General features: G+C 40.0%; 1 protein-coding gene across 2 annotated transcripts; it reads right to left on the bottom strand.

The window, feature by feature from the left end:
• On the bottom strand, positions 1 to 10,507 carry stoml3a (stomatin (EPB72)-like 3a). 2 transcript variants are annotated; one of them, XM_057839143.1, is made up of 7 exons: positions 8,724 to 10,507; positions 6,015 to 6,118; positions 2,651 to 2,723; positions 2,485 to 2,567; positions 1,773 to 1,986; positions 495 to 629; positions 1 to 438 (listed from the first exon to the last, which is right to left on the bottom strand). In XM_057839143.1, exons 1-7 carry the CDS (start codon positions 8,800 to 8,802, stop codon positions 2 to 4), a joined length of 1,125 nt encoding a protein of 374 aa, XP_057695126.1. In that variant the 5' UTR covers positions 8,803 to 10,507; the 3' UTR covers position 1. The 2 variants fall into 2 exon arrangements, with proteins under 2 accessions (XP_057695126.1, XP_057695127.1); XM_057839144.1 differs by having other exon boundaries at positions 1,783 to 1,986.
• Positions 10,508 to 14,116: the final 3,609 nt, after the last annotated feature.

Below are 14,116 nucleotides of genomic sequence, written 5' to 3'. Positions count from 1 at the left end.
ATTAATGTTTTTTTTTTTTCATTGTCTTTTGTGTTTTTTCATTGCAAGCAAAATCAATGAAGATGTTACTACCAAAGCACTTGTAATTGCAATCATTTTCTGGGAGAAATTGAGCGTTATCTGACAGAATTCCAGGGGTTCCAATACTTTTGGCCAGCAGTGTATACATTCCCACACTTTTGACAATCCTAGTATGAATATGCTCTATTATTAACATGAAGATAGCTTGCCAAGGAAGCTCATTCATCACTTCCCCTCCGCGAAGCCCCGTAGCAATTCGATGGGAAGCGGGAACACGATGGTGGAATTCTTCTCGCCGGCGATGCTGCTGAGCGTCTGCAGGTAGCGCAGCTGCAAGGCCGACGGCGCCTCGGCGATGACCAGCGACGCCTCCTTCAGGGCCCGCGACGCCTTCATCTCGCCCTCTGCCGCGATCATCTGACGAACGCCGCAAATTCATGAAATGAAACGGACGATTTTGGGCGTGCACTCACCTTGGCGCGGGCCTCCCGACTGGCTTCGGCCTCGGCCGCCATGGCCCGCTGCAGCTGCTGAGGTAACTTGATGTCTTTGATCTCCACGCGCTCCACCTTGATGCCCCACGCGTCCGTGGCCTCGTCCAACGATTGCTAATGAGACAATGGAGGTCAGTTCTGTGCGTTGCGGAAACAAAATGATCGTGACATGGATCATTTTTAGGGAAGAAAAAAAATGATGTAATTAATGGTAATTTTGCATGCAACCCAAGTGACATCATGTGAACAGTAAGTGGGCCTGAAATGCCCCCAAATATACATACAGGAGGTGACCCAATATAAACAGGAAGTGACCCAGTAATGCCCCCAAATCAATAGGAAGTTACCTAATATGAACAGGCAGTGACCCTGAAATTCCCCAAAATCAACAGGAAGTGACACCGAAATGTCCAAAAATCAACAGGAAGTGACCCAATATCTACAGGAAGTCACCATGGAGTGCTTCAAAATGAACAGGAAGTGACCCTCGAATGCCCCAATATCTACAGGAAATCACCATGGAGTGCCCCCAGATAAACAGGAAGTGACCTAATATCGACAGGAAATCACCAAGGAGTGCCTCAAAATGAACAGAAAGTGAGCCAATATGAACAGGAAGTGACCCTGAACTGTCCCCAAATCAACAGGAAGTGACCCTGAACTTCCCCCAAATCAACAGGAAGTGAACCAAAATGCCCCCAAATCAACATGAAGTGACCCAATATCTACAAGACATTAGTGTGGAGTGCCTCAAAATGAACAGGAAGTGACACAGAAATGCCCCAAAATAAACAGGAAGTGACCTAATATCGACAGGAAATCACCAAGGAGTGCCTCAAAATGAACAGGAAGTGACCCAATATGAACAGGAAGTGACCCAACTGCCCCCAAATAAACAGGAAGTGACCCTGAACTTCCCCCAAATCAACAGGAAGTGAACCAAAATGCCCCCAAATCAACATGAAGTGACCCAATATCTACAAGACGTTACTGTGGAGTGCCTCAAAATGATCAGGAAGTGACCTTGGAATGCCCCAAATCAACAGGAAGTGACCCAGTATGAGCAGGATGGGACCGGAAATGCTATAAAATCAGCAGGAAGTGACCCAATATCAACAGGAAGTGACATAATATGAACAGGAAGTGACCCAGAAATGCCCCATATCAACAGGAACTGACATAATATGAGGAGTTCGTGTTCCAAAATTGCTCCCAAATCAACAGGAAGTGACCCAATATGAACAGAAAATGCCCTACAATAGGCAACCTGCATGTCGAGCGAGACGCCCTCCCTATCGGACAGCAGCTCGGCCAGGTTTTTGGTTCCCAGCGCGTTCCTGAGCGTGGTCTGGGCCAGCAGGCGAGTGGACGAGTGGGCGTTGCTCACGTTGGCCACCGACGAGATGGGACAGCGGATGCGGAAGTACACTACGCCGTCCACGCACACCGTCACCGAGTCCTTGGTCAGGATCTGGTAAGCCGTTTGCCAGATTAAAATGGAGTCACAATACACTGATTCCGTTCAAGACTGTACTGATACCATATTTTTTCTTAGTCTTAGCATAGCCACTTGAATGTAAAGTCATTGCTATCATGATGCTCACGCTCAGAGGCTGCTTGAATAGCTTATTCGTTTTGATGGCTCATGACGTCCAATTCACTTGAAGCAGGAGGGTTGGCAGCGAAGGAACGTGAAGGATGATAGGCCGCCACGCGATTGTATGACTGCCACCCTCTTGGGAAGGGCGACAAGCCCTGCTTTTTTAAAGGCTTGTGCGAAGCTGGCGGCCATCTTCGGTAGGGCAGCTAACAGTTGGAAACTAGATCTCTTATCGCATTTATCGCTCAACATTGGCACGTTATTGCTTAGTAATCGCCAATTCCCATGAGGTGGTTTTAGTGCCGTAAAATTAAGGAGACTATATCGGCGCCACGCTTAAATAGACATAAAAAACAGGTGACATGTTACCTCTTGCGGCGGAATGTCAAAAGACACGGTCCTCAGGTCCACTTTGACAAAGTTATCCGTGCAAGGGATGACGAAGAAAAGCCCTGGAAAGTTCAAAACAAGAGACCCGATTTTTCTTTTGGGCTCGCTTGCTCAGAAATTTCTGTAATAGTCGCGTAAGTCCTACCGGGTCCTTTGGCTTTCCTGTCCACAATTCGACCCAGCCTGAAGATGACGGCACGCTCGTATTCCTGGACTATCTGCGTTGTCAAAGCACAAATCGACATGGAGAGTTTTCCTCTAATTTTATCTGTTTAACCGATACTTTCATAATAAATGCATAAGACTACAAAGGGATGAATCTATATTTTATTTTCTACCAGTTTTGTCATCAACCAGTATACTGCTTGCAAATTAGGTAAACATGGGATTTTTTTTTAGGGAGACCCAGCTATATGATTAACGAGTGTCCAATTTCTGACAAAAAAAAAAAAAAACACTCAACAGGATTATATATATATATATATATATATATTTTTTTTTAACCTATCGTGTTCAGCTGTTTGAGAATGGAAGTCTAAGTGCCCAGATAGTCCGAACAGTTTTAATGTTTCACATTGAGAGTCTGACATACTCCCTTTGTGATCATTCAACATAACTCATTTATTATGACAAAACAGCGAACAGGAAGAGTTTATGGGGGAACAGAAGAAAAGAAACACAAGAGAAGAAAGATAAGAAACCCAAACAACAACAAGAAATACATTGAAAGCCTAACTACACTAACTACTAATATGTTGGTGCTATCGTCAGCTAAATGTATTTCCGGTTGACGCCGTGTGGGGGGCCTGTTGACCAGGGAAAGAGGTGGAAGAAGGTGGGGGAGTCTAAGAGTCCGCCCAAGAGTGCCCAATAATATCAAGCCGCATGCGAGCCCCGCCGGGCACGCAGCAGCCACGCAGACGAGCGGAGACGCCACGCGGGCGCTGACACAGGGCCTCGGCCCCCACCCAGCCAGCCCGGGGGGTGGGGGCAGCGCAGGCCATCCCTCCTCCCGCAGCCCAGCAAAGGAGCCCTTGCCCCCCTCCCCCCCAGAATCCAGGGTGGTCCCCCGGGCCACCCGCGCGCCCATCTACTGGCCCTCGGGGATGGCAAGAGGGGACGCACCGCCAACCCCACGCCCGTCCCCAAACCTGTTTGCCCACCCGGGCCACGAGCCGCAGCCCCCCAGCCGACACCGCACGCCACGGGGCCCCCAGCGGTCCAACAAGCCCAGGGCAGGGTCCCCAGCCGTGGCGGGCAACATCCAGCCGATACACCGCCGCCCAGCCAGCGATCCGCGGCGGAGCACAGGGCGGAATCCCAGTTAGAGAAGAGAGGGGAAGGCGGAGGCAGGAGAACGCCGAGGAGCCGCCGTGGGGCGACGCGAGACCGGAGCCCCAACCTCCCCCCACTCCCACGGCCGGCAGCCCAGGCAGAGAGGAGGCCACACCTCGGGAGCCATGCCAGAGAAAAAAAACAAACACCTACCACCCTATTACATTGGCTGCCAGGTTCAAGATTATAAATTATAATAATAATAGTAATAATAATAATGAATACCAATATATTACTGCGCACCTGTAACAATCTGGTAAACACATATGCGGATTTTAAGGGGGCGGCAGGCCCCTCCTGATGGTCGAAAAGTGTTATTGCATGTAATTGACTTTCCTATATACAGTGGGGCAAAGAAGTATTTAGTCAACCACCAATTGTGCAAGTTCTCCTACTTGAAAAGATTAGTGAGGCCTGTAATTGTCAACATGGGTAAACCTCAACCATGAGAGACCAACTGCAGATTCAGTCTACCCAGCCTGGTGCAGGTCTACAATTTTGTCTGTGGTGTCCTTCGACAGCGCTTTGGTCTTGCCCATAGTGGAGTTTGGAGTGTGACTGACTGATGTTGTGGACAGGTGTCCTTTATACCGATAATGAGTTAAAACAAGTGCCATTAATACAGGTAACGAGTGGAGCCTCGTTAGACCTCGTAAGAAGAAGTTAGACCTCTTTGACAGTCAGAAATCTTGCTTGTTTGTATGTGACCAAATACATATTTTCCACTCTAATTTGAAAATAAATTATTTAAAAATCAAACAATGTGATTTTCTATTGTTTTTTGTTTTTGTTTTTTGTTTTTTACCACATTCTGTCTCTCGTGGTTGAGGTTTATGCATGATGACAAATACAGGCCTCTCTAATCTTTTCAAGTAGGAGAACTTGCACAATTGGTGGTTGACTAAATACTTATTTGCCCCACTGTAATTGCTGTAATTAGTAGCTGTCAGCAGTAGCTGAAGAAATGCTTTGCTTATAAGAGGGAATGTTTTTCTTGAAGAAGCCTTGAAGTCTCTTGCCTTCCAAAGGGCAAGAGGACACAACAAGACAGTTTTTGCTTTGCTGGAATGTGCTGACACACATGTATTAATCCCACCTACGTGCATACACATAGCCAACCAAATTCATAGAGGTGTCCTCTGCTTTGCTCCACATCCCTTTAGGTTTGGCACCTCTCTTGTTACTAGGGCCGTCCTACTGATAATAAAAAGCGGAAGGAAGTGTTTTTTAGAACGATGGCTGAAGCTAATTAGCTTCCTCTTTCTCCTTGCAAGATTTTCAACCAAATTGAGTGCCTTCTCTCCTTATTTTGGGAAATATTATAAATGTCTACCTAAGGATTCATATTTGAACTTGACAGACAGCTTGAACTTGTTTGGATGTCAGTCGAGGTTCTTTATCCACCATCCGCACAATCTTTCATTGATATCTCTTGTTTTTCTTTTCCATCCACATCTAGGGAAGTCGGCCACAGTGCCGTGGACTTTACACTTATTGATGGCACTGCGCACGGTAGAGACAGGAACATTCAGGTCTTTGGAGATGGACTTGTAGCCTTGAGATTGCCCATGCTTCCTCACAATTTTGCTTCTCAAGTCCTCAGAAAATTTTTTGGTCTTGTTTCTTTTCCCCATGCTCAATGTGATACACACAAGGACACAGGACAGAGATTGAGTCAACTTTAATCCATTTTAACTGGCTGCAAGTGTGATTTAGTTAGTGCCACCACCTGTTATGTGCCACAGGTAAGTAACAGGTGCTGTTAATTACACAAATTAGAGAAGCATCACATGATTTTTCAAAGGGTGTAAATACTTTTGTCCGGCCCATTTTTGGAGTTTTGTGTAAAATGATAATGATTTAATTTTTTTTCCCATTCTCTTTTGTGTTTTTCATTGCAAGCAAAATCCATGAAGATATTATTACCAAAGAATTTGTGATTGGAATCATTTTCTGGGAGAAATGGAGCATTATCTTGCAGGGGTGCCAATACTTTTGGCCAGCACTGCTCATTTGGCTACTTTAATAATTAGTAATGTACGATGCATCAGTAATCATGATGATCGTCAGTACAGTGAACATCGTTCAATAATCGAATCGTAGCACCCTGAATCGTAATCGAATCGAATGGAATCGTTGGGTGCCTAAGATGACACACCCCTACTATACAGTACCTTGACACACATGAAAATGGTAAGCGGGAAGGTGACGCCGATGAAGAGGAGGGAAATGATCACCAAAATCCAGCCGAAGCATCCCAGCTTGCCAGAGCTTTTATCTACAAACACAATCAAAAACTAATGCAGGGCTGCCAAACTCATCTTTCGATCAATATGTATCTTAATAACAAATATTCTGATCTGTATTCTTCATTTTTATTGTACAATTTGAATTTCTACAGAAGGGTGAAAAAACCAGGATGAATTCTTGTCTTTTTTCTCCCATTTTTTTAAATTGAAGAACAAAAACAAAAAAAGTAGAATATATATATATATATGTGTGTGTGTGTGTGTGTCTGTATATATATATATATATATAAGGTTTACTTGTAGCTATTTTTATATAATGAACAACAAATGGTTCATGTATTTTTTGTAAATAGAGTGTAAATATTCTATTTTTTAATAAAGTAGAATGTAAATATTCTCTTTTTAAAATATTTCTTTTGTCCTTGTTAATTTAAAAAGTTTTTTTAAATAATTGTTTATTTTAAATGTTGAAAAAAAATTCTTATTAGATACAGTGCTGCTCAAAAGTTTGTGAACCCCCTCAACATTTTGGAATTTTCTATTATTTCAACCTGATTTCCTAATCAATCAATTCAGTAGTTTTTTTTTTTGTTTTTTTGACAGTTGTGTTGTCGAGACTAAATTAAAAAGAGTTTTCATCAACTGATGTAGGTGCAAAATTGAACTGTTTGGTCACAACCAAAACCGCCATGTCTGGCGAAAAGTCAACACTGCATACCACCAAAAGAACCTTCTCCCAACAGTGAAGCATGGAGGTGGGAATGTCAAGATCTGGGCTTGCTTTTCATCCTCAGGACCTGGACAACTCCACATAGTCCAGGGAATCATGAATTCTGAGGAATATTCATAACCTGACGCCATCTGTTTTGAAGTTAAAGCTTGGCAGAAGGTGGATCATGCAACATGATAATGATCCAAAGCATTCCAGCAATACAACCAAGGAATGGCTGAAAAAGAAGAAGATTCGTGTTCTGGACTGGCCCAGTCAAAGTCCTGACCTAAATCCCATTGAAATGCTGTGGCGGGACCTGAAGCGAGCAGTTCATGCCAGACGCCCATCAAACCTCTCTCAACTGACTGCGTTCTGCAAGGAAGAATGGGCAAAAATCCCCCAAAGTAGATGTGAGAGGCTGATTAGTCACTACAGAAACCGTTTGGTTGAGGTAATCTCTGCAAAAGGAGGCGCAATATCCTATTAACTGAAGGGGTTCACATACTTTTGCACACATGATATCTGAGTTTTTCTTAAATCAACCACTTTTGTTAAATAAAGAATGACAATATAACTATTTCTTTTGTTTCAGTCCATTATTTGGAATGTCAGTATTGTGGATTTGGGTATAACTTAACATTTAATAAGGTTATTTTAGTTTTTTTTACAAAAAATCTGACCATCGCTGTGGGGTTCACAAACTTTCGAGCAGCACTGTATATCATTTTCATACAATGAACAAAAAAGGGGTGATTATAATGAAAAAATATATTTTTTTAAAATATATATATATATATATATAATGAGTAAATATATATATATTTTTAAATATGAATTTTAAGTGTTGAAAAGTTGATAGCTTTAAAAACAAACAAGAACGGGGTCAAATATGTAATGTAAATATTTTATTTTTTTAATAAAGTAGAATGTAAACATTGTCTTTTTAAGATATTTCTTTTGTCCTTGTTAATTTAAAAAGTTTTATTATAGTTTTTTTATTTTAAATGTTTAAAAAAAATCATTTTCATACAATGAACAAAAAAAGTGGTGATGATTATAATTAAAAGAATATATTTAAAGAATTGTTTCTTTTTTATTAAGTCATGAAAAAAGGGGGTGGGACAATATTTGTTTCGCCTTTGTTTCATGAAACAAAGGAGTAAAATGTAAATATTCTCTTTTTGATTTCATTTTTAAAAAAAGGTAAATTTCTCTGTCATTTTAATAATGTTTATTTTATGTTATATATATATATATATATATATATATGCATTAAAAAAAATTTTTTAGATTAAAAAAAATAGGGGTAATACATATATTATATGTACACAGTTCGTATATATTGTCCTTTGTAATTAAAAACAACATTTTAAAAAATGGAAAAATAACGAGTAAATATCTTTTTTTTTTTTCATGAATTTTAAGTGTTGAAAAGTTTATAGCTTTAAAGACAAATAAGAAAGGAGTCGAATATATTCTTTATTAAATATTATTTGTCCTTGTTATTTAGAAAAATGGGTAAAATATTATCTTTTTTTCATATATTTTCTTTCATATATTTGTATATGTATTAATTAAGAAGAAAAAAACATAAACATCCTTTTGTAATTTGGGGGGTTAATAAAGCAAAAAGAAAAAAAAGTAGCTAAACCCTGACCCGTTTTAATAAGATATATTTTTCAAATTAATTTTGTTCATGGAAAAAACTAAATATTCCTGGATTTTTGTAGTCCTCAAGCTTTAGATAACAACAGAAATTTTATATCCATTTTACTTCAGCGCAAAACATAAAGTCGATGATTTACATTTTCCGGCTACACAAAACGACATAAACGTGCCAGATTTAGTCACCGGACCCTAAGTTTGATAACGACAAGCTAATACGTAGCTACGGTCGCTAACAACACGAGGGAAATAATCACCTTCCACTGCGTCCTCGGAGTTGATCTCCAGCTTTCCTTGAGTTACCATCTCAGCCGTTCTGGACGTCGTGGAAATCATCACCTTTCTGTCTTTGTTTGCGTCTTACCCTCGGGGGGCGTGTCCTAGGACACCAGGAGATGTTGCCGAAGGGACGCCAAAGCCCATAGTCACGACGCGACGGCCGCACCTGCCGAGTCATGAATAATCCACGCTTGCCACGTAAACTGACACTCGCTCCCGTCCTTGTAATGTGAGGATTCCACATACGATCCACAGAAGAATGCATATTTGCTCATTTTGTTTTTGTTTTCAACCAAGGACATAGGTTTGGTCTCAGTATTGATAGGAACACAGGGCCGTTCCTGACCAATTTGGTATCCTAGGCGACATATTTGTTGGCGCCCACCACCTATTTTCACCACGTATATATTTAAACTCCCACACTGAAAAAGCACATTATCTCTTTGTAATTTATTATATAGAAAAGACAACAACGAACAAGTGCAGAAATGAAAAGAAAAATGCTCTGATAACCATTCAAAAGCACCAATAAAAACACTTCAAAAACAAATGAATTACAATTGTTATTCCAATATGATTAGCACCCGTCCACACAAACCTATATAAAGACGCACAGAACACTTTAAAATGCAACTTTTTTTCACCTTGACCTTCAGTGGGGCAAATAAGTTGTGCAAGTTCTCCTACTTGAAAATATTAGGGAGGCCTGTAATTGTCAACATGGGTAAACCTCAACCATGAGAGTCATTATGTGAAAAAAAAAAGAAAATCTCATTGTTTGATTTTTTTTTAAAAATATTTGCAAATCATAGTGGAAAATAAGTATTTGGTCACCTACAAACAAGCAAGATTTCTGGCTGTCAAAGAGGTCTAACTTCTTCTAACAAGGTCTAACGAGGCTCCACTCGTTACCTGTATTACTGGCACCTGTTTCAACTCATTATCGGTATAAAAGACACCTGTCCACAACTTTAGTCAATCACACTCCAAACTCCACTATTGCCAAGACCAAAGAGCTGTCGAAGGACACCAGAGACAACATTGTAGACCTGCACAATGCTGGGAAGAAGAAAGAAGAGGAAATCAACCGTGGGAGCAATTATTAGAAAATGGAAGATATACAAGACCACTGATAATCTCCCTCGATCTGGGGCTCCATGCAAGATCTCACTCCGTTGCGTCAAAATGATAACAAGAACGGTGAGCAAAAAAATCCCAGAACCACACGGGGCGACCTAGTGAATGACCTACAGAGAGCTGGGACCACAGTAACAAAGGCTACTATCAGTAACACAATGCGCCGCCAGGGACTCAAATCCTGCACTGCCAGACGTGTCCCCCTGCTAAAGAAAGTACACGTCCAGGCCAGTCTGCGATTCGCTAGAGAGCATTTGGATGATCCAGAAGAGGACTGGGAGAATGTGTTATGGTCAGAAGAAACCAAAATAGAACTTCTTGGTAGAAACACAGGTTCTCGTGTTTGGAGGAGAAAGAATACTGAATTGCATCCGAAGAACGCCGTACCCACTGTGAAGCATGGGGGTGGAAACATCATGCTTTAGGGCTGTTTTTCTGCAAGGAGACCAGGACGACTGATCTGTGTAAAGGAAAGAATAATGGGGCCATGTACTGAGAGATTTTGAGTGAAAATCTCCTTCCATTAGCAAGGGCATTGAAGATGAGACGTGGCTGGGTCTTTCAGCATGACAGTGATCCCAAACACACAGCCAGGGCAACAAAGGAGTGGCTTCGGAAGAAGCATTTCAAGGTCCTGGAGTGGCTCAGCCAGTCTCCAGATCTCAACCCCATAGAAAATCTGTGGTGGGAGTTGAAAGTCCGTGTTGCCCAACGACAGCCCCAAGACATCACTGCTCTAGAGGAGATCTGCATGGAGGAAGGGGCCAAAATACCAGCAACAGTGTGTGAAAAGCTTGTGAAGAGTTACAGAAAATGTTTGGCCTCCGTTATCGCCAACAAAGGGTACATAACAAAGTATTGAGATGAACTTTTGGTACTGACCAAATACTTATTTTCCACCATGATTTGCAAATAAAATCTTTAAAAATCAAACAATGTGATTTTCTGTAATCACGTTGTTTTTTTACATTGTAAAAGTAATTTTGCTACTGCTACAGTGCTTCAAGTCGGTTTTACTCACTGAGATTTCTTGAAATATGAAAAACAGCTAATTGAAAATAAGCCGAACAGACTTATTTTAAGCAAAATGGTTTGTACATTTAAGCTTAAAGGAAAAACTTGCTTGTCAGAAATGTTCTTAATTCAAGAATATTGTTGAAAACATTATTTGAATGATTTTTTTCTTGATTTAGGTGAAAGATGACCAACTTTTAAATGTATGAGCTCAATACAAACAAATAGTAATATTTACTTGAAGTAAGTGGAAGAATCTGACGCATTCATCTGTTAACTAGCCTGTAACGCTCAAAAAGTTTTTTTTCCCGCCAGCAGCTGGCACTGTGAGTAATGTAAAAAGACGTCAATGTTGTGGAGGTGGGGAACACTCCACAAATTTAGCTACTGCTACAGTGCTTCAAGTCGATTTTACTCAGAGATTTCTTGAAATAAGAAAAAACAGCAAGCTGAAAATAAGCTTAACAGACTTATTTTAAGACGAGGTTAGTATATTTAATCTTAAAAGAAAAACTTGTTTGTCAGAAATGTTCTTAATTCAAGAATATTGTTCAAAACATTATTTGACTTTTTTCCCCCTTGATTTAGGTGAAAGATGACCAACTTTTAGATGTTATGGGCTCAATACGAACAAATAGTAATATTTACTTGAAGTAAGTGGAAGAATCTGACGCATTAATCTGTTAACTAGCCTTTAACACTCCAAAAAAGATGGAGAAAATTATTTGACTAGATTTAAAAAATATATATATATCAGTTTAAGACGTTATAAATTTGCAGTGTGAAAGTTAGTATAGGTAAATACAGATTTATTTTGCATTAGTCATTTAGCCCAGGGGTCCACAAACTACGGCCCGCCTCCACATTTGGTCCGGCCCCCTGAAAAATACCAGAGAGCATTTTGATTTTTTTTTTTTTTTTTCTCCAATAGTGTTATTTATTTCCTGGCTTTTTTCTGTGCAGAACCCAGAGAGGGTTATTTGGTTATTATCTATTTAATTAATAGTGTTATTTATTATTATATTTAGGGCTGTCAAATGATTAAAAATTTTAATCGAGTTAATTACAGCTTAAAAAGTAATTAATCGTAATTAATCGCAATTAAAACCATCTATAAAATAGGCCATATTTTTCTGTAAATTATTGTTGGAATGTAAAGATAAGACACAAGATGGATATATACATTCAACATACGGTACATAAGGACTGTGTTTGTTTAAAATCAACAAGATGGCATTAACATTATTAACATTCTCTTAAAGCGATCCATGGATAGAAAGACTTGTAGTTCTTAAAAGACAAATGTTAGTACAAGTTATAGAAATTTTATATTCAAACCCCTCTTAATGTTTTCGTTTTAATAAAATTTGTAAACATTTCAATCAAAAAATAAACTAGTAGCCTGCCATTGTTGACGTCAATATTTACTTACACAATGCTCACGGGTGCTGAAGCCTATAAAATCAGTCGCACCCAAGCGCCAGCAGAGGGCAGCAAAACTCCTTAAAACACAATTAACAAGTGGGCATTTCACTGTACTGTTATTTAAATCTGTCTGAGCGGGGCATGTGCGTTAATTGCGTCAAATATTTTAACGTGATTAATTTAAAAAATTCATTACCGCCCGTTAACGCGATAATTTTGACAGCCCTAATTATATAATATTATATTATTATTATTTTGTTTACTTTTGTTCCGTGAAGAATCCAGAAAGGGTTACTTGATTGTGGCTTTCTGAAAAACAATAATTTTTTTACATTTAGGCACTCCTGCAATCGTCACACTTTTTCTGTTACAAACTGACCCCGGCCCCTCATCAGAGAAGGGAAAAGTTATGTGGCCTTTCACAGAAAAAAGTTAGGGGACCCCTGATTTAGCCTATCAATTACCGTATTGGCCAGAATATAAGACGACCCCCTCTTTTTCAAGACTCAAGTTTGGAAAAAAAGACTTTTTAATTACAGTACATCCGAAACAAATGATTATAACAATATATTTGAGAGAAAACGCATGTTATTTTGCCTCATTCAAATCTAAATATCTGAACATTTAAATATGTAAACTAAAGTGCAATCACATTCGTAAATGAATGGCTTCTGGTTTTTGAAATGTAAATAAACCAATCTATTGTGATAAAACAACAAAATTGCATTAACCATCAAAGTGAAGTCCAACTGTAACGAGTCTTGAAACAAATCTGAATAAGGAAAAACATTGCAATAAAATAATGCAAACTGGTTAAACTAAAAAGACTAGCTGAGATCTGTCATCGCTTCAATGATATCTGGCGCCATCTAGCGTCGTGAATGGGTATAATGTCCACACCGCGAATATAAGACGACCCCCTCTTTTTCAGTGTTATTTCAATGAAATAAACACAGTCTTATATTCGGGCCAATATGGTCATTAGGTTCATATTGGTGAGAAATGTAGCCCTGCCCCCCCCCCCCCCCCCCATTCACCAAATACAGTGGGACAAATAAGTATTTAGTCAACCACTAATTGTGCAAGTTCTCCCACTTTAAAATACAGTATTAGAGAGGCCTGTAATTGTCAATATGGGTAAACCTCTACCATGAGAAACAGAATGTGGAAAAAAAAAACAGAAAATCACATTGTTTGATTTTTAAAGAATTTATTTGCAAATCATGGTGGAAAATAAGTATTTGGTCAATACCAAAAGTTCATCTCAATACTTTGTTATGTACCCTTTGTTGGCAATAACAGAGGCCAAATGTTTCCTATAACTCCACAAGCTTTTCGCACACTGTTGCTGGTATTTTGGCCCATTCCTCCATGCAGATCTCCTCTAGAGCAGTGATGTTTTGGAGCTGTCGTTGGGCAACACGGACTTTCAACTCCCTCTGCAGATTTTCTATGGGGTTGAGATCTGGAGACTGGCTAAGCCACTCCAGGACCTTGAAATGCTTCTTACAAAGCCACTCCTTTGTCGCCCCGGCTGTGTGTTTGGGATCATTGTCATGCTGAAAGACCCAGCCACGTCTCATCTTCAATGCCCTTGCTGATGAAAGGAGATTTCACTCAAAATCTCTCGATACATGACCCCATTCATTCTTTCCTTTACACAGATCAGTCGTCGTGGTCCCTTCGCAGAAAAACAGCCCCAAATGATGTTTCCACCCCCATGCTTCACAGTGGGTATGGTGCAATTCAGTATTCTTTTTCCTCCAAACAAGAGAATCTGTGTTTCAACCAAAAC

Source organism: Corythoichthys intestinalis, chromosome 6, assembly GCF_030265065.1.
Source record: "Corythoichthys intestinalis isolate RoL2023-P3 chromosome 6, ASM3026506v1, whole genome shotgun sequence".
Taxonomy (NCBI): Eukaryota; Metazoa; Chordata; class Actinopteri; order Syngnathiformes; family Syngnathidae; genus Corythoichthys; species Corythoichthys intestinalis.
Note: the sequence above shows the minus strand (reverse complement) of the source record. Positions and strands in the feature narration are given on the sequence as shown.

Excerpts from the sequence above, each read along its gene's own strand:
- stoml3a (XM_057839143.1), bottom strand. The coding sequence starts at position 8,802 with ATGATTTCCACGACGTCCAGAACGGCTGAGATGGTAACTCAAGGAAAG. Across the intron at positions 1,987-2,484 it reads TTGACATTCCGCCGCAAGAG|ATCCTGACCAAGGACTCGGT; the intron begins GTAACATGTCAC and ends ACGGCTTACCAG. Across the intron at positions 439-494 it reads GTCGGGAGGCCCGCGCCAAG|ATGATCGCGGCAGAGGGCGA; the intron begins GTGAGTGCACGC and ends GGCGTTCGTCAG.